The sequence below is a fragment of the Rosa rugosa genome, chromosome 4, assembly GCF_958449725.1.
Source record: "Rosa rugosa chromosome 4, drRosRugo1.1, whole genome shotgun sequence".
In the NCBI taxonomy this organism is placed as follows: domain Eukaryota; kingdom Viridiplantae; phylum Streptophyta; class Magnoliopsida; order Rosales; family Rosaceae; genus Rosa; species Rosa rugosa.
The window spans coordinates 15,851,497-15,872,840 of record NC_084823.1 but is presented as its reverse complement, the minus strand read 5'-3'; the positions used below and the strand labels follow the sequence as shown (position 1 = coordinate 15,872,840).

Genomic DNA, 21,344 nt, shown 5'->3' with positions numbered 1-21,344 from the left:
TCTGCAGTATGTTCTGGCTGCCGGTTCAGTATCTTCTAGACCGGTTCTTGGGCTATTTCTTCCGGTTCCTGAATCGTTGGTTTGGGTAGCTTCGGTTGGCAAAATTTGGTAGAAATTGGAGGTCCGGAAAGTGGTGAACCGGTGGAGTATTTGCTGTAGGTGATTTAGAGATTCCGGTGGCCGGTTCGATAAGTTTCCGGCCGGTTCTGGATTCCTGGGGTCAAGGGCTTCAAGTTGTGTGGCGGAGGCAGAAAAGTTATCAAGCTTTTGTATTCGGATTTGAGGTTTTGGCTATTAGGTTTTAGGGTTAGGACGTCGTGCTGATAACGTGTTTAAGGAAAACTGAATTGGGAGAGAATTGAGTCATGGTTTTATTGATAATAGGGGATTACAAGACATAGAATCAGGGGGTTGTACAAGGAAAGATAATCGTACAATTAATCGGATAGCTATGAATATCTCTAATTCAAAACTCTATTACAAATTTACAACTAATCTAGAGTTTGGGCCAGACACATATTCTGAATTTACTTGAACAAAAGTTTAGTTTTCGACAACATTGCGCGCGAAGTGGCGACCTTTGGGCTTTGGTGATCATTGACCCACTCTCTGATCCCCAAACCCTAAAACCCGTAAAACCCAGAAACCTCTGAGCTTGAATCCACGCGCGCTCACCTTAGTCCTCAAATTCTTCCATATTTCGCTTCAAGTTCCTCTCTTTTTTCAATTTTCGCGGGAACGAAACAGCCGAATTGCTCTTCCCCCCAATTCTGATCAATCAATTGGTGGCTGAGAATGGTGTTCTGTAATAATTGTGGGAAAAGCGTCCCTGGAACAGAAGATAGTGGTAGAATGTGAGTAATCTTCACTGAATTTTTCATAATCGTTATTGTTCTTCTTATTGCTTCAACTGTTTTTGTGATCGCTGCTATTTGATTTTTGTAGATGGTGTGACTTATGCGGCAAGGTTTTAGTGTATGACATTTACTCTGAAGAACCCACTTTTTTCAAAGATGCCGCCGGCCAGGTATCAGGGTTTTCTTTGTAACCTCTCCTTATGATTGTTGTGTTTGTGTTTGATAATGAGTGCTGATTACTGTTTTTGCAGAGCAAACTGGCTGGAAATTTTGTGAGGGGTTTCCAAAGTGAGGTCTCGGCTTCTCGTGAAAGGCTGATTGATAATGGTAATGCTGCCTTCGGCTTTTGCCTATTCATTGTGAACAATTTCTTGTCAAATCAACTTTATCACTGCTTTGTGGTTTCTTGTTATTTAGCACTCTCTATTGTGAATGCTTATTTACTTGCTGCTGTTGAGGAGTTAGTCAACTTCCACAAATAAGATGATTGATTAGCTTCCACTTCGGTTTGAGAATTTCATAAATTTTATGAAGGCTGTCTAAAAACTAATGATCAAGGGTTACCGAAAATGAATATGTGCTGACTTATTAGTTTAACCATTACTTATTGTATTTGTTTGCAGCCAGATATGAATTAAGATGCCTGAGAAACGGTTTAGATATGGGGGAGAATGAAGAAATTACCGACATAGCTTTGCGCTTCTACACGGTTTGTACACTTGTAATGAAGCTTCGTTGTTGTCAGTTATGCATATATGAACTACTGAATCTCTGAATTTGCTTTGCTTTGTAAAGATGGCGCTTGAGAGGAATTTCACAAGGGGCCGTATCACAGAGCGAGTACTGGCTGCATGTTTATACATTGCATGTCGGTAAGTAATCCCTTTTAATCGTACTAGAAGTGCCCCAAATACTATGTGTGATATGATAAGTTAAAAGAGAGGAGCGGCTAGTTGTGATAAAGTTGAAAATTGTTTATATGCCTATTGATTAGAGGAATTTCTAATGTTTTTTTTAAATATATGATGTATTATCTGTCCACTTTTCTTCAGTTATGGGCAGCAACCCTCTTTTCTTTACAATTGTATTATTAGTTTGTGTTATAATCAGCTGTAAATTATTCGTATCAATTGTTTCTTAATCAATAACAGAACTTCAATCATGAAGATATCTAATATTGAACTATAACTTGTCGTCTTGTAGGTCAAAGAGGAAGCCATATCTTCTTATTGAGTTCTCAAACTTGTTGAAGATAGATGTGTGAGAAAGCTTTTTCTATGTTCTTTTCCTATCTTTTCCTTCTCAACTTACTCTGTTCTCCCCTGCTTCTCAATGAATTCTGGATGATTTGGTTTTGATTATACCCATACCAGTTTTCTTTAATCTAGCTTTGTTATACTTTGAATTGCAGTTATACACTAGGTGCGGTATATATGCAACTGTGCAAAGTTCTTTATCTTGATCAGTATCCATTCGCAAACAGACTTGTTGATCCTTCCATCTTTATTGCTAAATTTTCAGGGAGTAAGTGTCGGCTTTAGCACAGAATCTCTCTTTGTTAATGTATTATCCAAATTTACATGAAGTTGAATGCCGACTATATAATCTGGAGATAAACTTATCTTAAACAGGGGGACATAACAATTACAAATATGCTTTGCAGGTTTACCAGGAGGAAGGGATAAAAGAGTTATTCAAACTGCAGTGCGAATTATCACTAGCATGAAACGGAATTGGATGCAGGTGTTTTGTCCCTTCTTAGTTTTCTTTTGTGATGCTTTTATGAGTCATCTATAGTTGTCAAGTGTTAAGGAGGTTATATGTATCAGATGACAGATTTTCAAATTCCTTTTTTTTTTTTTCCAGACAGGCAGAAAACCCAGTGGGTTATGTGGTGCTGCATTATATATATCTGCAATTTCACATGGTCTCAAGTGTTCCAAGTCAGATTTTGTAAGTCAGACTCGGTTCCTACTCTGCTGCTATTATGAAAATTTTGAATAAGGTGGTTTATTTGAAGGGAGAGGGTTACTATTTTAAGGTCTTACAATACCAGTTAGAATTCTTAGAATGGTTTTTTATTTTTGGATTTAGAGGCTTCTTTTCTTCTTGGTCCTCTACGTGGGCTTTATTTCTTTTGTCAAATTGTTCTTGGAATGAGAATTAAGAATTTAGATGTTTTATGTTCATTTAGTTATTAGTATTCTGCTGTGATAATGAAATTTTTTATGAGTTGGTTTCTTTGTCATGAAACAGTTATTATATGCTCTGTTACCAGTTAGAAGTGGTAACATGCTGTTTATTACAGGCTTCTTATTTTGGTTTGATTTTCATTCTGTTATAATGCCTTTGGGTAATTTACAAAGTGGGAATGAATTGTTGGTGGCTTTGTAGTTTGTATATTGTGAACATCCGTTTGTCTTCTTAGTCTGAATCCTTCCCTGCTTCAAATTTTCTTTGGCATGATATTTAATTTTTCCAGCGGTTTATAATCATTCCCTTTTTCCAATTTTAAATGGTGTATGTTGTATGTTATAATTTATCAGCTCAGGATTGCACTTGTCTGTGATTGTGATGCACCATTGATACTGTTCTCTTTCCTGCCAAATTTTCTTTGGAATGGTATCTAGTCTTTCCAGCATTTTGTAATCATTCCCTTTTTCCATTGTAAATGGTGTATGTTGTATATTGTAATTTATCAGCTCAGGATTGCACATGTTTGCGATGCACCATTGATAACTGTTCTCTTTCCTGCCAATATTCTTCGGAATGATATTTAATTATTCCAGCATTTTATAATCATTCCCTTTTTCTAAATGGTGCCTTTGGTATATGTAATTTATCAGGTCAGGATTGCACATGTTTGCGATGCAACGTTGACCAAGCGGCTGAGTGAATTTGAGAATACAGATTCTGGGAGCTTGACGGTATGTATGGTTATCTGAGGGTGGGTGTGTGTGTCTATATTGGGGAAAAGATGTGCATTTTAATCCCAACTGTTCCATTTTGGCAATGTGACTGCAGTATACGAGTACGATATGCACATAAAGATTTGATATTGAAATTTATTCTGTCATTGTTATTTGAAACTTCTTCTCTTGTCTTGGCTTCCCTACTTTACATGTCCATCTGTCCATCTCTACATATCTTAAGACAAACAAACTATTGAATACTAATATGAACTTGACGTGTGTGGGAGGTTTGTCATTCTACTGGTTAAGAGCATGTATCCCTAAACACTCAAGGTCCCGAGTTCAAATCCCCTCCTCCAATACGATTGAATAATAAACATCCATTTAGACATGTCAACTCTTTTTTCCCCAATGAACTGAGGAGTTATTGTATGCCATTTTAAATAAGAAAAATTGTTGAATCTTATTTAGGTCTGAGATGCGGAGATTCTCTGTTGTATTAATTGTTTCTGTAAAGGATAAAGAATAGGTGGTTTAAATAATATGTATAGACACGTTTAGTGAACTCTGATGTTAAATCCCCTGGTGAGTCGACCCTCTTTTTTTTTTGTTTTTTTTTTTTTTTAAGATTCTCCTAGGCTAAAAGATTTGGATGATCCCTAAAATTTGATTCGTCTTATCTTTCTTTTGGGTTCTGATTTATAGCTCTTTTTTTTTCTATTTTTTTATTTTTATTTTTTACAAAAAGGACTAATTTTTGGTGTTTGGTATGATATATAAAATTAACCAAATAAGGCTTCTAAAAAAATTAAGAACTTTAAATATACAGTAATGAGTTTGTCTTGGGAGTGGAATTTATATCTTCTCAAACTTTTATCAACTTTTCCACGTTATCTTACATTTAACAGGAAATTGAGGATCATGAATGCTGTATTATAGTGTTGGAACTTGGAGGCTTATGTGGATCTAACTGTCATACTATGTCTAACATTTTCTCTTCATTTGTTTATGTTATGAGTATTGAACTCTTCTGTTTTTTTCCTTCATGAATCCGCTTGCTCTTTAGATTGAAGAGTTCCATCTGAAGGAAAGTGAGCTGGACGAATTATATGAGCAACCAAATAGGACGGTTAAAATGGATAGCAGAGATGACATTCTTTGTGAACACAAGGATAGTGGAAAACCTTTTGCACTTGGACTTTGTAAATTTTGTTATGATGATGTGAGTCCTCTTTGCGTTTTTATAACGTTTTATACTTTTATATATGTACCATTTATAACATAGAACATGGAGTCTCTGATGAGTTGTGCAGTTCGTGACAATTTCAGGTGGACTTCATGGAGGATCTAATCCTCCAGCTTTCCAGCGTGCTGAGATAGAAAGAAGGAAAAAAGAGTCTGCTCAGGAGAATGCTAGTGACTCTGATGTTGATATTTTACCTTGCCAGAGCCTAGACAACAGTCAACAATCAAATGTAAATGTTAAATTTAATTTTTTTTTTTTTTGCTGCTACCTGTGGTAATCTCAAGTAAGATTGCAATAAGATTAATTCTAGAGAAATGACCTTATACAATTCTTTATACAGTATATACAACTCTTTAGAGAATTTGGTAATCATAATTAAATACCTGACTGGCATAACAGACGGCTGATTGGAATACAATGGTTCTGTTTTCCTTTCTCTATTATATTAATAGACATGACTAATGAAGAGTGTTTGTTGCTCAAGTTTTTTATTGATTTGTTCTGTTTTTGTGCTTGGTAATTTTAGTGTTTGTCTTCATATAGAAAATTAGAAAGTATGAATTAGCTGAAGTGGTAATATGTAACAGAATAAACTAAATGTTTTCCTTTGGATAAAACCACTTCAATGAACTGTGTTTATGCAATTTTTAATGGAATTCAAAGGCTTAGATGGGATAAGCTTGGCAACTGGTTCACTGGGTTTATGGCTGAGACATTTTTTCTCTGCTGGTGGTCTTCAGACCATTTTAACATTTGAACTTTGAAAGGCGAGGGACCTTTTTCTTAATTCCTATCATTTTTGGGATAGGTGATATGAGGTGCTAGTCTACTCTGACTAGTGTTCCTACATGTATTCTGAAATCTGGCTTTTGATAGAGATGCACCCCTCTTAGATTAAGGGTTAGCTGATTTCTCTTTGGAGGTTAGATGATTCAGATTTGGGATAGTTTTCGATTTCTGTTAATTCCTGTGGGACACAAACAAAATTTTGTAAGGAGTGTGATCACTGTGATGTACTGCAGAGAAATCTTGAGATCTGGTTGGATTATAAGTAGCATAGTGTTTCTAATAGTTGGAAGTATTGTGTGTGATTTTTTTCTAAAGTGCTTTCCTTTGCATGGACTGCTCACTTGAAAGGAGGTTGGTGTTTTTTATTTATTGATGCTGTGTGTAAGCAGTCAGTGTAATTAATTGATGACCATTGATATATTGCTTTTTGCTTTTGAAATTGAAGGGTCTTGACGTGTCCCTGTTTGGTGTTTAGGTTATGCCGCTTTCTTGAGATGTTATTGTTGTGTAGGGCTTTTGCACGGGTTTTGGAAAGATTCTATTTGACTGACTGCAGCATGTTTACTATAGGTCTCTGGAATTGTTGTGTAGGGCTTTTGCATGGTTTTTGGAAAGATTCTATTTGACTGACCGCATCATGTTTACTATAGATCTCTGGAAGTGTTGGACATCTCTATGAGGCCTTTTATTTTATATCACAGTAGATTTTAAGATGTTTTGTTTTCCAGAACTTCTCTTGCTTGTTGGTTCATAATGATTGTTAGTCTACCTCTTACATTACGATTACTAAATTTGACTTACCAACAAAAAAAAAAAAATTCTAATTCTTTCTCGCATTCCATTTTGTTAGTTTGAAAGAGAACTGAATGGCTCAAGAGCTAGTGAAAATGGGCGATTACACTCTATGGAGAGTGTCGGTACGTTCTCTCTCTCTCTCTCTCTCGTAATATTCCAATAAATGGTTATATATATATATATATATATATATATATATATATATATATTTCTCTTCTTCTTGCTGAAATACTTTGCTAATAAGTATGACATTTTAGGGGCTCCTACTGTGGATACAGCTGTTCATGCAGGCAATGAATCTTGTGATGAGTCTGACAACCTTTCAGATATTGATGATGTAGAGGTGCCCATCCATCAATCTAAACTGCAATTATAATGATTGTTGAAAATATCATGGTATATTTTGGCATTATAACGGCAATACATGACAGTGTAGAGCAAGTGGTAAAATATAAGCGGAGTGCCAAAATGACCATTGTATATTTTTCTATAGTATGTAGGATTTTCTTTGAATTTTTGTTATTATTTGATCCCTATAGCAACTTTTAATAGAGGAAACTTTTAACTTTTAGGCTTGCTTGTTTCTTCTATTTTACTGATGTTAACTTTAACTGAGCTGATCTGGCATATTGAATAGTGGGACTGTATGGGAAAATATTATGAAAATATGTGCCTAAAATTAGAGAAAATATATGCTGAGGATCTTCTGGATGAGTTCTAAAAGGGCTGCTGATGCTTAGCATATATGGAGTTCAAAGAATGAATCGAGTGTTTTGGCTTTGCCTTATACCTCCGAGTTGGTTATACCTCTGACCTTCCTATGTACTGAATCATGATGCAGAGCAAAGCAAGGGTGGACTAGGATATGTAAAAGGTTAATTTAGAAGAAAGAGAAGGTCTTTAGCTGCTGTAAATTTTAGAGAAATTAGGGAATAGAGTGCAAAGGGAGGAAAAAACAGAGACTAGGGTAGGAGAAGAGAAATCTACAGACGAAGCCTTCAATAAAATTCAATTTTATTTCATTCCAATTTGCCTTTGCTGACTATAGGTAGACATTTTTATAGGCTTTAGACTCATAGAAGACCGAAAGACTCATTAAAGTCTTCATTAAGTAACATGAGACCCTTGGAGTACTTGAAGACTAGTTACTTATCTTAAGACTAATTGAACTCTTAAATACTCTTAATAACACTAACTCTTAGAATGACTCTTGATTTACTTATTTAATATCTATTATGATTTAGACTCTTAGACTACCACGGACACCTCACTTTGGAGTAAAACAGGGCTGGCTTAGTCTCAGGCATCCAAAGAGGGTCTGCTCTAACAAAGCTGTAGCTATTCCATCAAGTAATCAATCCCTGGGAACTGCTAAGGTGATAATTAATTCTCATTAACCACCATATCCAATATCATACGTTGGGGGTGGTCGTGGAGTCATGGACTCATGGAACTGTGGTTTTGGTAGGGTTCTTTGGCCGCACAATGGACCTCTTGGCCTTATGACTGCTGGTCATGCCCAGGGCAGGCATCTTATTTGGCAATCCCCATATGGCTCATGGCTATATATGGTGCATCCACGTATAGCAGCTTTTTGACATGCTTAGGGTTGGTCAGTGTTCTGTATGATTTAATAATGGTTGATTACTGATCTTTATGCTTAAATAATGGTTTGATTGGTAATTAAATATGAATAGTTTCCTTAACGTCATCGTTTCCTTTGAGCTTATTCCCTTATTTTGTTACTTTTCATACCTACCCTGATCCATCTCTAACGTCAATGAGTCTGCATTTCTGTGTTATTGAGATATCATAAATGACTGTTTTGTGATTACCACTTATTTGTTACTATTGTAGCTACCTTTATGATCACTCTGTTTTGGTGTATTTCATTGTTGTTCATTTTTATTTGTTAAACCACATTAATATTGCCAATTTCTCTGTATTTGTAAATTGTACTTTAGTTGACTAATCTATATACATGAAATCTGCAGTCATATAAAATGTAAGCTAAGGTATTAAAACCTGCATCAATTGCATTTGTGCTTCATTTGTCTTGTAGTTTTACTAAGATTTTTAAGCTCTTTGCAGGTTGATGAGTACCTCCTTGATGAAGAGGGGAAACATAACAAAACGATAATTTGGGAAGCACTGAACCGTGAATACATTGAGGTAATAAACTCATTTAGCATTTAGATATCATTTCCCTGACTTTCTCCAAGTAGTATGAATCCTATATATGATGCAAACAGATGTTGTGTATATTAGATATATCAACGTAGCGTCAAAAAAGTCATATACTTGTGGTGGTTATATTCATTTGCTAACGAGACGAACTAAACTGATCTAGCATTCCGGTGCCTAAAATGAACTTTCATCTGATATGTAGGAAAAAAAAAAAAAAGATCTCTAGAAAGCTTATGAAGTAATTTTCATTTTATATTACTCCTTGCTGATATCAATTGATATGTAATGTATATGGTCAAGAGACGAGATACAAAGGTGATGGACAAGTAATCCGCGGTATCCACTTAAGGAAAGCCAACTAAAAGAAACAGAAAACAGGCTAGGAAACTATTCCTTATGTTTAGAACTTCTTTTATTCTTTCAACCTGCATACGCAAATAGATGCTAGTTTTGCACACACCTAATTGTCTCTCCTCTTAGCTCTACATGAAGAAAATCTTAGGGAGTAATTGTTTCTGTGTTGACCACTCCAAACCTAAAGAAAGAAAAACATACCCCAACTCTCTGAAGTGAAGGAGCAATGTGGAACCATGAACTCCTTGGACTCATCCATTGCTTTATGTGAAACACATCCATGAGAAGATAATGAAGTATATAGCCCTTTTTTATGAAGCATCTCACTAGTGTTGCAACTTGCAAGAAATTTGAAGGCATGCTGAGATGCTTACAAACAGAACATATGCCTATATATGTACAATGTATTTCTAGAGACAATTATCTACCGACTTCATGTGGAGTAAAGCTTAGCTGTTTCATGCATGCTTTGCACACTGTACCTTTATTGGTTTTAGGGCGTCATCCCTTGTACTTATCCTACAATTACTAAATGGATTTTGAATTAGAACTAAGTCATCCAATAATGTTTACAGGAGCAAGCAGCTAAGGCTGCTAGGGGAACCGAATGTCCAGAATCTCAAGCTGCTGCAGCAAAAAAAAGAAAGGTCTTTTTTTATTATTATTTTTTATGAATCTTTTAATATATGGATCGATTATGGTTCTTTTGTATTTGATATAAATTATATTATGTCTCGTACCAAAAGGATGTAAGTGAATTATATTATGTCTCGTACCAAAAGGATGTAAGTTTCAATGTAGAATAATGCTAGGTGAACCACCTTTTTGGATCACATCTGCATCCCACTTATGTTGCAGATGATGTGGCATTTGCCACATCATTTAATGAAATGTTCTGATAGATTGGGCCTTGTGCTACATAAGCTGCCACATAAAGTGTGGTTCACCTAGAATTACTTTTCAATATATATGTTTATGGTTTACATTATGTTATAATGAAATTTTATTTAAACAGTGGGCAAGAAAATTCACAACAACAAATTTGTTCTTCATAAATTTTCTAGGAAAGGCAACTAGCTCGAGCAGAGGAAGAGAGAAATTTTACTCCAGCTCAAACTGCTGCAGAAGCTGCTTACAGAACGCTAACTAAGAAGGTAATGATAATTGATAACTCTCACAATATTGATAAAGAGAGCTATAGTAATCATTTTAGTTTATATCTTTTTTCTACACTCAGGAATAAAACAATTGAAGTGGAATATCTAAATCCTGACCTTGAGAGTGTTTGATTTGTGAACTTACTATCTAGTATTAGCTATTTATGTTAGTTCCTGATTTTAATTCCTTATTGTAGCCTGTTGTAGGTACTAGGGTAAGAATTGATTTCTATATTCTACCATATATTATAAGCTAGAAATTCTCTTGAGAATCAGGCATTGCGGGTAGAATCCCAAAGAACAGTTATTGTACCGCTACCTGCTTTTAATGGATCTCAACATGCTTTTGGTGCAGAGACTAAGCTCAAAAATCAACTTCGATGTCCTGGAGGATATGTTTGAAACATCTGTATGTTTATCTATCTGGCTTCTTTTTTTTTTTTTTTCACTCATGCTGGATCAATTTTTTTCTTATCATCATAAGTTCCATAATACCTATTTTCAGTTATATGAATTTGGTTTAACCTGTTTTCGGTTATATAATTTGGGTATAATCTGCATAGAGTTTATGCAAATAGGAATTACATTCAGAAGGGATTGTCTTTGAATATCCTAGATTGCTGATACCTTGGGACAAAAAGTTACAAATTAAAGGATCCCAAATTAAATTACAATCATAAGGGATGATCCATGGCACATTCCCTAACATCACCCCACAAATGTAATTGAATCCCCAAAGGAATGGGAGAATTTAGCTAAAATGTGAGATCCACTTGCATTCTGATTCACTTTCTTAGTAAACACAGGGAAGTCGTGTATTCTATAATTTAGAACTCCCTTATTCCCATACTCATTCCAGGTTAGTAGAAGTGGCCATCAGAGACGAGTTTACAGTCAATACAGATGGGTACTCAAGACCTAGTTCTGTGGAAGGGATTGGAGGATTGGATAAGGAAAAAGAAAAATTTTAGGTGGCAATAAATATTCTACCAACCTAAACTCGGTGTATTTTTTGGAAAAAGAGAGGAGGAGAGGAAAAGAAGGAGGGGGGGGTGGGGGGGGGTGGGGGGGGGGTTGTGTGTGTGTTTGGGCGGGCTATCTAAACTACATTTTTGAGATAGTTAAAGAAAGTCTATTTTATTAACCTAAAGGAAAAGAGAATGAAATATAGTGGCAAGCCAATTTAGGCAGGCAAAACACGAGGGTTTCAATAGGCAAAAAGACGTCAATCATTTAGCTTTCAGATGTGATTTCTCAATGTGGATAACTATCCAGTATAGTTGGTTATTTCATTCTACTTTTTCAGATGTGTCTGTAATGCTCTGGTTGGTTAAATAAAGATTCTATATTAAATGTTCAAAGGTTTAGGCTCTAGGAATTGTGGTTGATTAATGACGATGATAACCTAGTTCTCCTGCATATATAATTAGAGTGGTGCAAAGTTTAAAGAGTGGGTTTAGCGTGTCATTTTGCACAGTTTTTGGTTAGGCAGAACTATCTAGGGTTCATTACAAAGCAGTTTTCGGTGTCTCTGTGCATTGACAATATTAAGGTTCGCACTTATGGTTATCCTGTTTTGGGGGAACTTAACTGGGAGTGTTTGGGCGCTAGCAGGTGTGGTTGGGGCGTACATTTTAGCATTGTTGGTTCACCTTGGAAACACCAGGTAGGGTTGACAGACTAGGGGTAATGCAAGCTTCTCTCTATCATCGACTTACTTAAGAAACGTTAGTTTGCACTGTGACAAGTTTGGTTAACTCAGTCCATGGGGACCTCCTTTTCTCTTTTTTAAGGTGAGATTTAAGAGCTTACATGGCCTTAATTGCTATGGAGGTCGGTCACTATCTGATTGTTTTGGATACCATCTCTTTTAGATGTCTCTAGTCCCTCTTGGGCACTGGTGCGAAAGTTACAGTTTGTTAATTTAAACAGAAATGGAAACTTCATTTTTGTTTATTTCTCGTTTTGTGAGACTTTCTTAATCTTATATAGGTTTGGTTCATACACATCTCAGTGTCTTCATATTTCTTTTATGATTGACATCTGAATGTGTCTGCAATCTATCAACTGATGTATGGTTTTGTTTGTCTCTTAACAGGAGACTGCAGGTGTCTCGAAGAAGACACGAATTGATTCACAATCTGATAATGATGAAGAGATGCCATACATGGAGAACCAAGAGTTTGAAAATAATGACGATTTTGGTCCAGAAACCGAATATGAGGAAAGAATTGAAGGCACATATAACAACAGTTTCGATTTTGATAATGTTCATGAAGGATATGACAACGGTGAAGATTTTGGTTATGAGGATTACTAATGTAGCTTACAGACAAAGGTAGTTGGCCATCTATGGGGAGCTAGTAGGAACAATTGTACAAACACAATTTTGTAGCCTCCCTTGGATAGTGGACAGCGTGGCTGTAGATTGGAACTCAACTAATACCTAATATCAAAAGATTTTCACCTCTTGGGTTAGAGGTAGGATAGTGTTCAGAATAGAGCATTTTTTTAATAATAATCTTCTAATATATTTGCTTGCTCCCTAGTGATGCTGTAAAGTCATACCATTGTGTGGAAAGTTGTAGTTGATTCACCCATATGAAGCAAGCGATTTCATTTCAGAATATCTAAATCTATGAGATGCACTGAATCTGAATGGTACATTGCATTGTATTCCTTCTAACTCTATAATTCTCCTGGGACTTTTTGATTCATTCTGCAGTTCATAAAGTTCTTAATACGATGTTGTAGTCCAGTCACTCTGATTCTTTATAGTCATTTTTCTTGTATCAAACTGATTTAAGTTACCATAAAGATCCACGATCCATCACGACTATGTTCATAATATAATCCCACAAAGAAACTGAAATTGCAAAGACAATGCTGTTATTCAAGGATTGTACATATATAACATTCTAAAATGTATTACAAAGAAATATGTAATTAAACAATATACAACATGGTTTTCATAGCTTTCACCAAGTTTGGTTGGGCATGGATGTCCAAGCACAGTAAGCACAGACAAGCTTTTGAGAGATATACACATAAACAGCAAACGATAAGCTCATCAACATCAAATCCTTCCAGTCACCCTTTTGTTTTGGGCTCAAGTTCTCCTTCAAGTTCTTCCCCAGATTCACAAAATCAGCCAACAACCGCAACAATGACGGTTTTTCTTGCTTCGCATCTTTCTTCTTTTGTAGGTTTGATGATGTATCTATAGGCTCACGGCCATGGCAACTAGACAGAAGAATATGAGTTCTTGGGCAGCTGGTTCTGTTTCTGGGTTCAATTTGATTGGAACTGTTTTTGACTTGGAATGAAGGGCTTACAGAAACAGCCGGAAGCCATGGAAGACAAATCAAGTTTTGATGAGTGGTTAAGTAGGGCGGTTGGAGGACGGAATTGAACAAGATAGGTTTCTCCATGGAAGGGGAGATCTGGTGTTTAAACATTCTCAGCTAAGAAAATATCTTCTCTCACTTTTGTTTGGCTTAGTTGTAACAAAGTGGAAGACATGTGTGCCTAACTTTGAACTATTGGAAATGGATGTAGTCTGCACGGCACACCAAATGTGACGCATCTGAAAATAACTTCCAAGATATTTTTAGTTTGCCTTCCACCCTTATTGTGACGGGGAATTTTCTAACCGGAGGATTTAAGAGCGAACTTAATGTGACTACACTAAAGTGAACAAATCAAGTCAACCACACCCATCCGGCAAATGTTCACTAACTCGATCATCAATTACTTTAACGTCTTACTTAGTTTCAGTTTTCGCTACAAGACTCGGCTAGATAATTCCTTTTTGATAACAAATGTTGTAAACTGGAGTTATAACGGGTCAGGACACATGGGTCCAAAAACCGGGTCTGATCCATTTAACGGGGCTTAGCAACTTTCATAGTTTGACGGCAGTAGCTTTCAAAGACCTAAAGATGATGTAGTGCTACTGAGAAATGTAGTTTGTTAGGAATGCTGATTGAGTTTTCAGTATATTTATGAAACGTTATCTGCCATCTAATCTACTGTGTGCTTCTAATGGATTTGCGGAAACATATTTATTATTCGAATGGCCTATATTCGTTTTGTAAGGATTATCCACTCCATGAGTGACCCCAAATTGTGGTGTGAATGTGATGCGATATTCTGTATAGTTCACTCATTCCTTTTCATCAAAACCTTCGGAGAATAAACAGTTATCCACATAGCTAGCTCCAAATCATAACTACTATCGGTCTGATCGATCAAAAAAAATGTTGATGACCAAACTCTCCATGTACTCTCACAAAGGTTTGACAACTCCTCCTCATCCTTCACCGGCAGTGCCGATTATTCCTCGGCCTATTCCAACATCCGTCAGAACAACCACAGAACAGAGCCGGATTCGAAGAGCAGCTGCAGTTTTTGCTGCGAAATCTGGTGGAGGATTTTCACTCAACTCGGTATAAGCACATGCTGTTTTTCATTTTATATTGTTATGTATAGTTCAATCATTTATATAATGGAATTATTTTTGAGCGTATTTTTTCGCATGTAGATCTTAAAAAGGTGTGAAACCTGCGAAGGCAAAGGGGCAATTGACTGTCAGGGTTGCAAGGTATATATGCTTTCACGACTTCATTTCACTTTCACCCTTTACGTATACATTGTAAATAAGTAAGACAAAAAATGTAGAAAAAAAGTGAGTAGTGACATGTTGAATGAGAGTAGATTAATTGGCCAAAAGAAAAAAAAAACTGAAAGTTCTCAATTCTAAAAGTAATTGTTAGATACATTGATTTCCCAGATGATAAGATGATAAGATGTGAGTTTGAAAATACTAGATTATTATTTTTTGTTTTTTTTGTTTTTAAGGGGAATGAATAAAATTTAAAGATTTAGAAATCACTACAATCAAAGTTTATAGCATTCTAAACTAGCTCAGGGGGTTTGTTGCCTCACATTGTATGTTCTAATTACTGTTAGCTAATAAAGTTTGACGTCTTTCTTCAAAAAAAGTTTATAGCATTCTTCTCTAATAGATCGACTAAACAAGGTTGTAATTCAACATAATAGTTGAGCTAATAAATGAGCGACTTGACATAATGTTACACGTACTATAGTGAAAAAGCCCTTTATATATATAGGGTTACATTAGTTACTCGAAATCATTTTATTGTATTAAATTAAACGTTACTTTGGTCATTCACTAAACTTTGTTTCATGCATGTCAACAGCTTAGGGTTTAGCCTGCCAACTTCTTCTCTCTTCGCGCTTTACGTATTCTTCAAGAATCATATGGATGATTGTTGTTTGTTTCTCTTTTCAGGGTACAGGAAGGAATAAGAAACATGGAAATATTTTTGAGCGTTGGAAGTAAGTCGACTTATGTTCTTACCTCACTAATACTAGAATTCAATTTTCTTTTCTTTAGAAGAGTATATATGTCATACAATTCATGAACATTTTACTAATGAGCTTTTGGTCATGCCGTGAATTTAGGTGTTTCGATTGCCAAGGATTTGGGATGAAGGGTTGCCCCAGCTGTGGGAAAGGAGGACTAACACCAGAACAAAGATCGAGGAGAAAGATAAAAGAGTTCGATTGAGGAAAGGAAGTCACTAGCTAGTTTGAACTTTGTCCCAATGCCATATATATATGAACTTCAATTATAAGATGACCAATGGATCGATCCGTTGGAGAAAATCACTACCACTCAAAAGATTTTCCACCGCAACTTCGTAAATTTGGTTGCTTATAATAAGTTTTCAAAATAAAGAAAAAATTAATGACCACCCAAATGTTAGAGAAAGCCAGTGATCGATGATCAAGATTATGGGCTTACATTGATAGATGTTTCAAGGTTTGCACGTTTACTGATTTAGAATACAAAACGTGATAACCCATTGTCCAATTTTCAGCACGAAAGTTTATAATACAAAATGAATACTCTCAAAACAGGGATTGTTCCTTCACCAAATGAACTAGACGATTGAAAGCTATCGAGACAAAAATTTGCAAGAATTTATGATAAGTGGATATCACAAACACTAAGAACCTCAACTTAGATTGATTTTCTAACTCAAATCCCATATTCGGGGTCAAATTTGGCCCCGAACAGGATCAATCTCAAATCCGGATCCGGATATGAAGAAAAGGAGACACATCCTAATCATACACAGTGGCATCACCAGTGATGTGGCCATAACTTGTAATAAGAGGGGTCACAAATACAGTTTAACTAGAGAGTTTCCATTTAACTGAAAAATTTATACTCAATAAAGAATGAAAGAAAGAAAAGGGAGAAGAATCTTAATTTCTTTACAAGTGTGACTTAAATCTATAACACATAGAGGTTTTACTGAAAAACTAGATAATCATGAAAAGCGTAAGCAATATGAAGAGTTAGAGGGGTCAACAACGACTTTACAAGCATGTTACGCAAAAAAAAAATGTAAGAAGAAACAAAACCAAAAGAAAAAATTCTTTAAATTCAAAGAATAATCTCCCAGCAAAGGAAGAATATTCAATAAGTTCATGACCAGATTGCAGAAGCAATCCTATCTTATGAACCACTATAAGAAACAGAGATTTGAGGCGACATGAAACTGCATGTAAATCATCAAACCCAAAAGAATTTGGAAGCCAAAAAAAAAAAAAAACATAGTAAAGAAGTCCAACTTTATTTGGCATTTTTATCTTAGCCCAAAACGATGAAGATTCATCGAACACTCAGTTGGGTATTCATAATTATGATGTTATCAGAATCCTATTTTTTTTTTAACTACTTCAACATCAGTAGTTACCTTAGAAAGAATGAAAATATGAAAATCAAACTTTAACTATACCTAGTAATTTCAAATTGCTTGAAGAAGAGAAGAAGAACGAAACAATCAACGTCATCGATAAGATAAAACTGCCGAGAGGTGGGTTGTTGTTTTTATTTTTGTTAATAATCGCGGATGATAATCCGGAAACAGAGAATGTGTAAAAGAGGAAGGAAAAAAAGGGTAAAATAGGAAGTTTGTAACAGAAAAAATAATGGGAGGTCTAAATGCCAAATTAGGAGGTTTGAAACTTTGAATAGAACCACTCTCTAACAATTTCACTGCCAAAAGAATAAAAAAAAAAGGGTCCATATTCCGTGATAGTGGGCCGGTATGGATAGTCGGGGTTGCGCCTGGATTGGCCCAGAAAATGGCCATTTAACTTTATCCCAAAGCCCAAAAAAGACCTATATAAAACTAAAACGCACCGAGGAAAAACCCTATCGTCGAAGCAGTAGTTGCTCTTGCGCCTCCGTAGCTCTCTGTTTCAGACCTTCGCCGAGTCTCCTCTCGTTCATTCATCATGGGGTAAATCTCCGCCTCCCTCCTCCATTTTCACTCTTTTCTCCCCGAAACTATTTTATATATAGAATTTCTTGTCTATAAATCTACATAATCTCAGTACAATTGCTTTAATAGAATAGTTGATGAAAGCTGAGGTAGAAATATGTGAATTCTTTCGCCTTTTGCTTCATTGTTTGTCGAATACAAGTTTCTGGATCTTAGTACCTAGTGGGTTTATTCCTCGATGCGGTTTCTGATTTGCAAGCAAAGCAAAATCCATGTATTGGCACCACGTTGTGGCTAAGATTGCAAAAATCAAACTGTGCAATTAGGAACTAATGGAAACTTGATTATTTGATTGTCTGCGGATTATTCATATGAAGTGTAACTATACATAAAGCTGTGTTTGTGTTAATTGATTATTGAGTGTTTGTATAAGTTATTTATAAGTGATTTATGTGTTACTACAAGGACCTAATAAGACTTATGTATCAATGTATGTATCCTGGGTAACAAAATTTTCTCAGGAAGACACGTGGTATGGGAGCTGCCCGCAAGCTGAAGGACCACCGTAGAAGGCAAAGGTGGGCTGACAAGTCATACAAGAAGTCTCATCTTGGAAATGAGTGGAAGAAGCCATTTGCTGGATCTTCCCATGCTAAAGGCATTGTTCTTGAGAAAATGTAAGGAAAATTACTTTCATTTTGTTTTATTTTATTTACATTTTAAGGTGTTTTATGTTCCTTTGAGGTATGCTTCAACGGTAGATTCTAACTATGTATGGTAATTTGTTTCAGTGGTATTGAAGCTAAGCAGCCTAACTCTGCCATTAGGAAATGTGCTAGAGTTCAGCTTATTAAGAATGGAAAGAAGATTGCTGCTTTTGTGCCAAATGATGGTTGCCTGAACTACATTGAAGAGAATGTAAGTACAGTGTAGAAAAAGTATTACCAGAGTTTAGGCTCTCATGTTTGTTTATTGCCAAGTGGTTTAGCTATTTGTTTTGGTTGTACTGATTGTTGTGGCCAATTGCAGGACGAGGTGCTTATTGCTGGATTCGGTCGGAAAGGTCATGCTGTCGGTGATATTCCTGGAGTTAGGTTCAAGGTTGTGAAGGTTTCAGGCGTGTCACTTCTGGCTCTCTTCAAGGAGAAGAAGGAAAAGCCAAGATCATAAATTTTCTATTAGAATTGTTATCTGTTGTGCTGCTAAAACATTATGATTTAGAGACAATTTTGTCAGCATTCGATGGTCATTTTGTTTGCCCTTTTACCTGATCAGATTCTTATGTTTTATTGATGGAAGTTTATGTGGCTAAATATGATTGTTTTTATTTTCTCAATCATAATTTATACTGTTCTGCTGTTTACATTCTCTTCTAGTTTGGTTGATTATTGCATTGAATGCATCACTCTTTTGTCATGCATGCTTGTATTGAAGCTGCTCTTGGTGTTGTATTGGTATTTCAAATTTATGCTTTTGTTTAAATGTTTAATTTGAACCTGGTGTTGTTTGCTTTGCCTATTTTGAATTCCAATCCATATTTGCGGTCATATTTCGGGTGATTACTAGAATTCATGAGAAAGTGATATGATTACCATAGCAAAACAATGTCAACGATGGTGTATGAAAGTTTACCCTCTCGAGGAAGTGCACCCCAAGAGGCAAAGGCTAAGGCAAGGTTTTGCCTCCCAATTATGCACTATTAACCAATCTTGCCTATTAACCATGCCTGCCAAAAAAATGCAAGGCCAATAATTTGTTTTGAGCAAAAAAAAAAAAAAAAAGAAGGAACAATTCACAATTTTAATCTATGCCTTTATTGGATTCCAAATGAGACTTTTGGTCACGTAGCGTGTTGTAATTTTTTTTTTCTTCAAATTTTTGATAAAATTTTGGTTGCATGTCATTGCGCTATCTTCTAAAAACCTAAAATTAGATTTCTTATCTAATTTCATTATTTATATAGGAGATATGTTTATCTTTAACCTTATCTACAATGGAGAGTCAATAAATAAAAGCCTTCTTCATTTGCTCAATCTTCTGCCTCTCAATATCAAGTTTTCCCTATCAAAAGCAAGTTCATAGTTTCCCTCTTTTCTCTATCTGCAATGAGTAGGTTGTCAGCAAAATTTTGTCGTAACAATGAGGAAGAAGAAGAATGACACTCTGCGAGTGAAGCAACAACATTAGACCAGGTATGAGATCGAATGTTTTGACCAACCCTGGTGCTAGCTCAGTAGTTAGAGCACCTACTACCTAAGATCAAGGTCCTGGGTTCGAGTCACTATAGGAGTAGGAGTAGGAGTAGGAGTGAAATCTTTTGATCCTCTTAAAAAAAAAAAAAAAAAGATGGGTCAGGACCATGTAATGACAAGATGTGGACAAATTATGAGAGTCACGAGGCAAGAATCTCATGAATTACTACTTTTTTGAGCATCCGGTGTTCCCATGAGAAAGAGAATTTAAGAACCCTAGCAATAACTTAACTAAGCACAACAAAAAATGTCAACTAGCAATTCTTACTATACCATGGAAACAAAGGGATTGAAGACATCACATACGTAACTTCTTTAATGATCCTCTAAAGCAATAGAAGTTGAAACAGGTTCCTCCAGAACAATGGGGAAGTTTGATATTGATGAAAAATGCCCGGAAACTTTCGACTTAAAAATCAACTAAAAAGATTGATAGGCATTAGGCAGGGATAACCCTTTTTCTTCTCTGACTTAGGTGTAGGAGCTTTAAGGCACTCTAGCCACTTTAGGGCATCTCTAATAGAATACGTATTTCAAAAAAAAAAAAAAAAAATTAACTAATTTTAGGCTAAGTTTGATCTCTAGCAGATTAGCTAAACAAAAATTAAATTTAACTTTAGCTAAAAAACCTAGCGATATTTAGCTAGAGAGGAGAGATAATTTAACTAAAACTTAAATTTAACTTGGGATTTAGGTATTTTACTGGAGCATAACTCAATAAGTAACTAGTTATATTCCAGTTTTAGTTACTTTTACCTATGCAATAGCTATCACTGTTGGAGATGCTCTTAGGTATTTATTTTTTGCATCACAATTTTTTCGAACTCAAAAGATCATTTTCATTTTTTTCAGTAGCTAGAAAAAATTCATTGCCAATTGACTTGAAAAATTGAAACCGGATTAGATGTCTAACGATATTTCTCTCCAAAATGCTCTCTCTTTCCAAAATGCTCTATACAATTTTGTCGGGAATGCTCTAATGGTGACCTATAAAATGAGGGCTTCATGAGGATTTTCTAATCAATGGTTGTGAGACACACTTTTCAATTACATTTCAGCAAATTAACCATTAGATGTTTAAGTATGCATGAGTAGATCATTTCTGAAAATTTTCTTTCAAATTGCTAATTGGTAAGATACTGAATTATATCAAATCAATGGATGAACCAAATTTGTCAAACCTGAACCTTTTATGTTTATAAATGATAAATTACCATTGTGAATGCCTTAACAATTTTTTAATTTGGTTGAAAATTAACAAAAATGATCTACACATGAATAGATATATTGATAATGGTTGATTTGTCAAAATGTGTTTGAAAAATGGGTCTCCCAACCATTTGATTAAAAAAATTTCATAAAGTTCTTATTTTCTCCGGGTCTTAAAATAAGTGGGTCTTTGACCGTAAAATAGAAAACTCTTGGGTTTTGACAATAAGAGGACTCCGACTCGTTCCTTATATACACTCCTTT

General features: G+C 35.5%; 3 protein-coding genes across 5 annotated transcripts; all 3 read left to right on the top strand.

Moving 5' to 3' along the window:
- Window positions 1-540: 540 nt before the first annotated feature.
- Window positions 541-12,841, top strand: LOC133743110 (transcription factor IIIB 70 kDa subunit-like). Of its 3 annotated transcripts, XM_062170897.1 has the most exons (22): window positions 541-854; window positions 946-1,027; window positions 1,109-1,184; window positions 1,481-1,566; window positions 1,653-1,729; window positions 2,061-2,117; window positions 2,269-2,381; window positions 2,521-2,600; window positions 2,724-2,810; window positions 3,704-3,784; window positions 4,836-4,991; window positions 5,083-5,244; window positions 6,655-6,721; window positions 6,857-6,942; window positions 7,886-7,975; window positions 8,068-8,211; window positions 8,691-8,771; window positions 9,716-9,787; window positions 10,205-10,294; window positions 10,653-10,706; window positions 11,912-11,963; window positions 12,396-12,534. In XM_062170897.1, exons 1-21 carry the CDS (start codon window positions 796-798, stop codon window positions 11,933-11,935), a joined length of 1,824 nt encoding a protein of 607 aa, XP_062026881.1. In that variant the 5' UTR covers window positions 541-795; the 3' UTR covers window positions 11,936-11,963; window positions 12,396-12,534. The 3 variants fall into 3 exon arrangements, with proteins under 3 accessions (XP_062026881.1, XP_062026880.1, XP_062026882.1); XM_062170896.1 differs by lacking the exon at window positions 11,912-11,963 and having other exon boundaries at window positions 12,396-12,841; XM_062170898.1 differs by lacking the exons at window positions 7,886-7,975; window positions 8,068-8,211; window positions 11,912-11,963 and having other exon boundaries at window positions 543-854; window positions 12,396-12,841.
- Window positions 12,842-14,363: 1,522 nt separating this feature from the next.
- On the top strand, window positions 14,364-16,019 carry LOC133743111 (uncharacterized). The gene is made up of 4 exons (XM_062170899.1): window positions 14,364-14,745; window positions 14,841-14,900; window positions 15,612-15,658; window positions 15,785-16,019. The coding sequence occupies exons 1-4, from the start codon at window positions 14,557-14,559 to the stop codon at window positions 15,888-15,890; spliced, it is 402 nt and encodes a 133-aa protein (XP_062026883.1). The 5' UTR covers window positions 14,364-14,556; the 3' UTR covers window positions 15,891-16,019.
- Window positions 16,020-17,500: 1,481 nt separating this feature from the next.
- On the top strand, window positions 17,501-18,982 carry LOC133745364 (small ribosomal subunit protein uS12). The gene is made up of 4 exons (XM_062173424.1): window positions 17,501-17,637; window positions 18,141-18,296; window positions 18,411-18,537; window positions 18,649-18,982. Exons 1-4 carry the CDS (start codon window positions 17,633-17,635, stop codon window positions 18,787-18,789), a joined length of 429 nt encoding a protein of 142 aa, XP_062029408.1. The 5' UTR covers window positions 17,501-17,632; the 3' UTR covers window positions 18,790-18,982.
- Window positions 18,983-21,344: the final 2,362 nt, after the last annotated feature.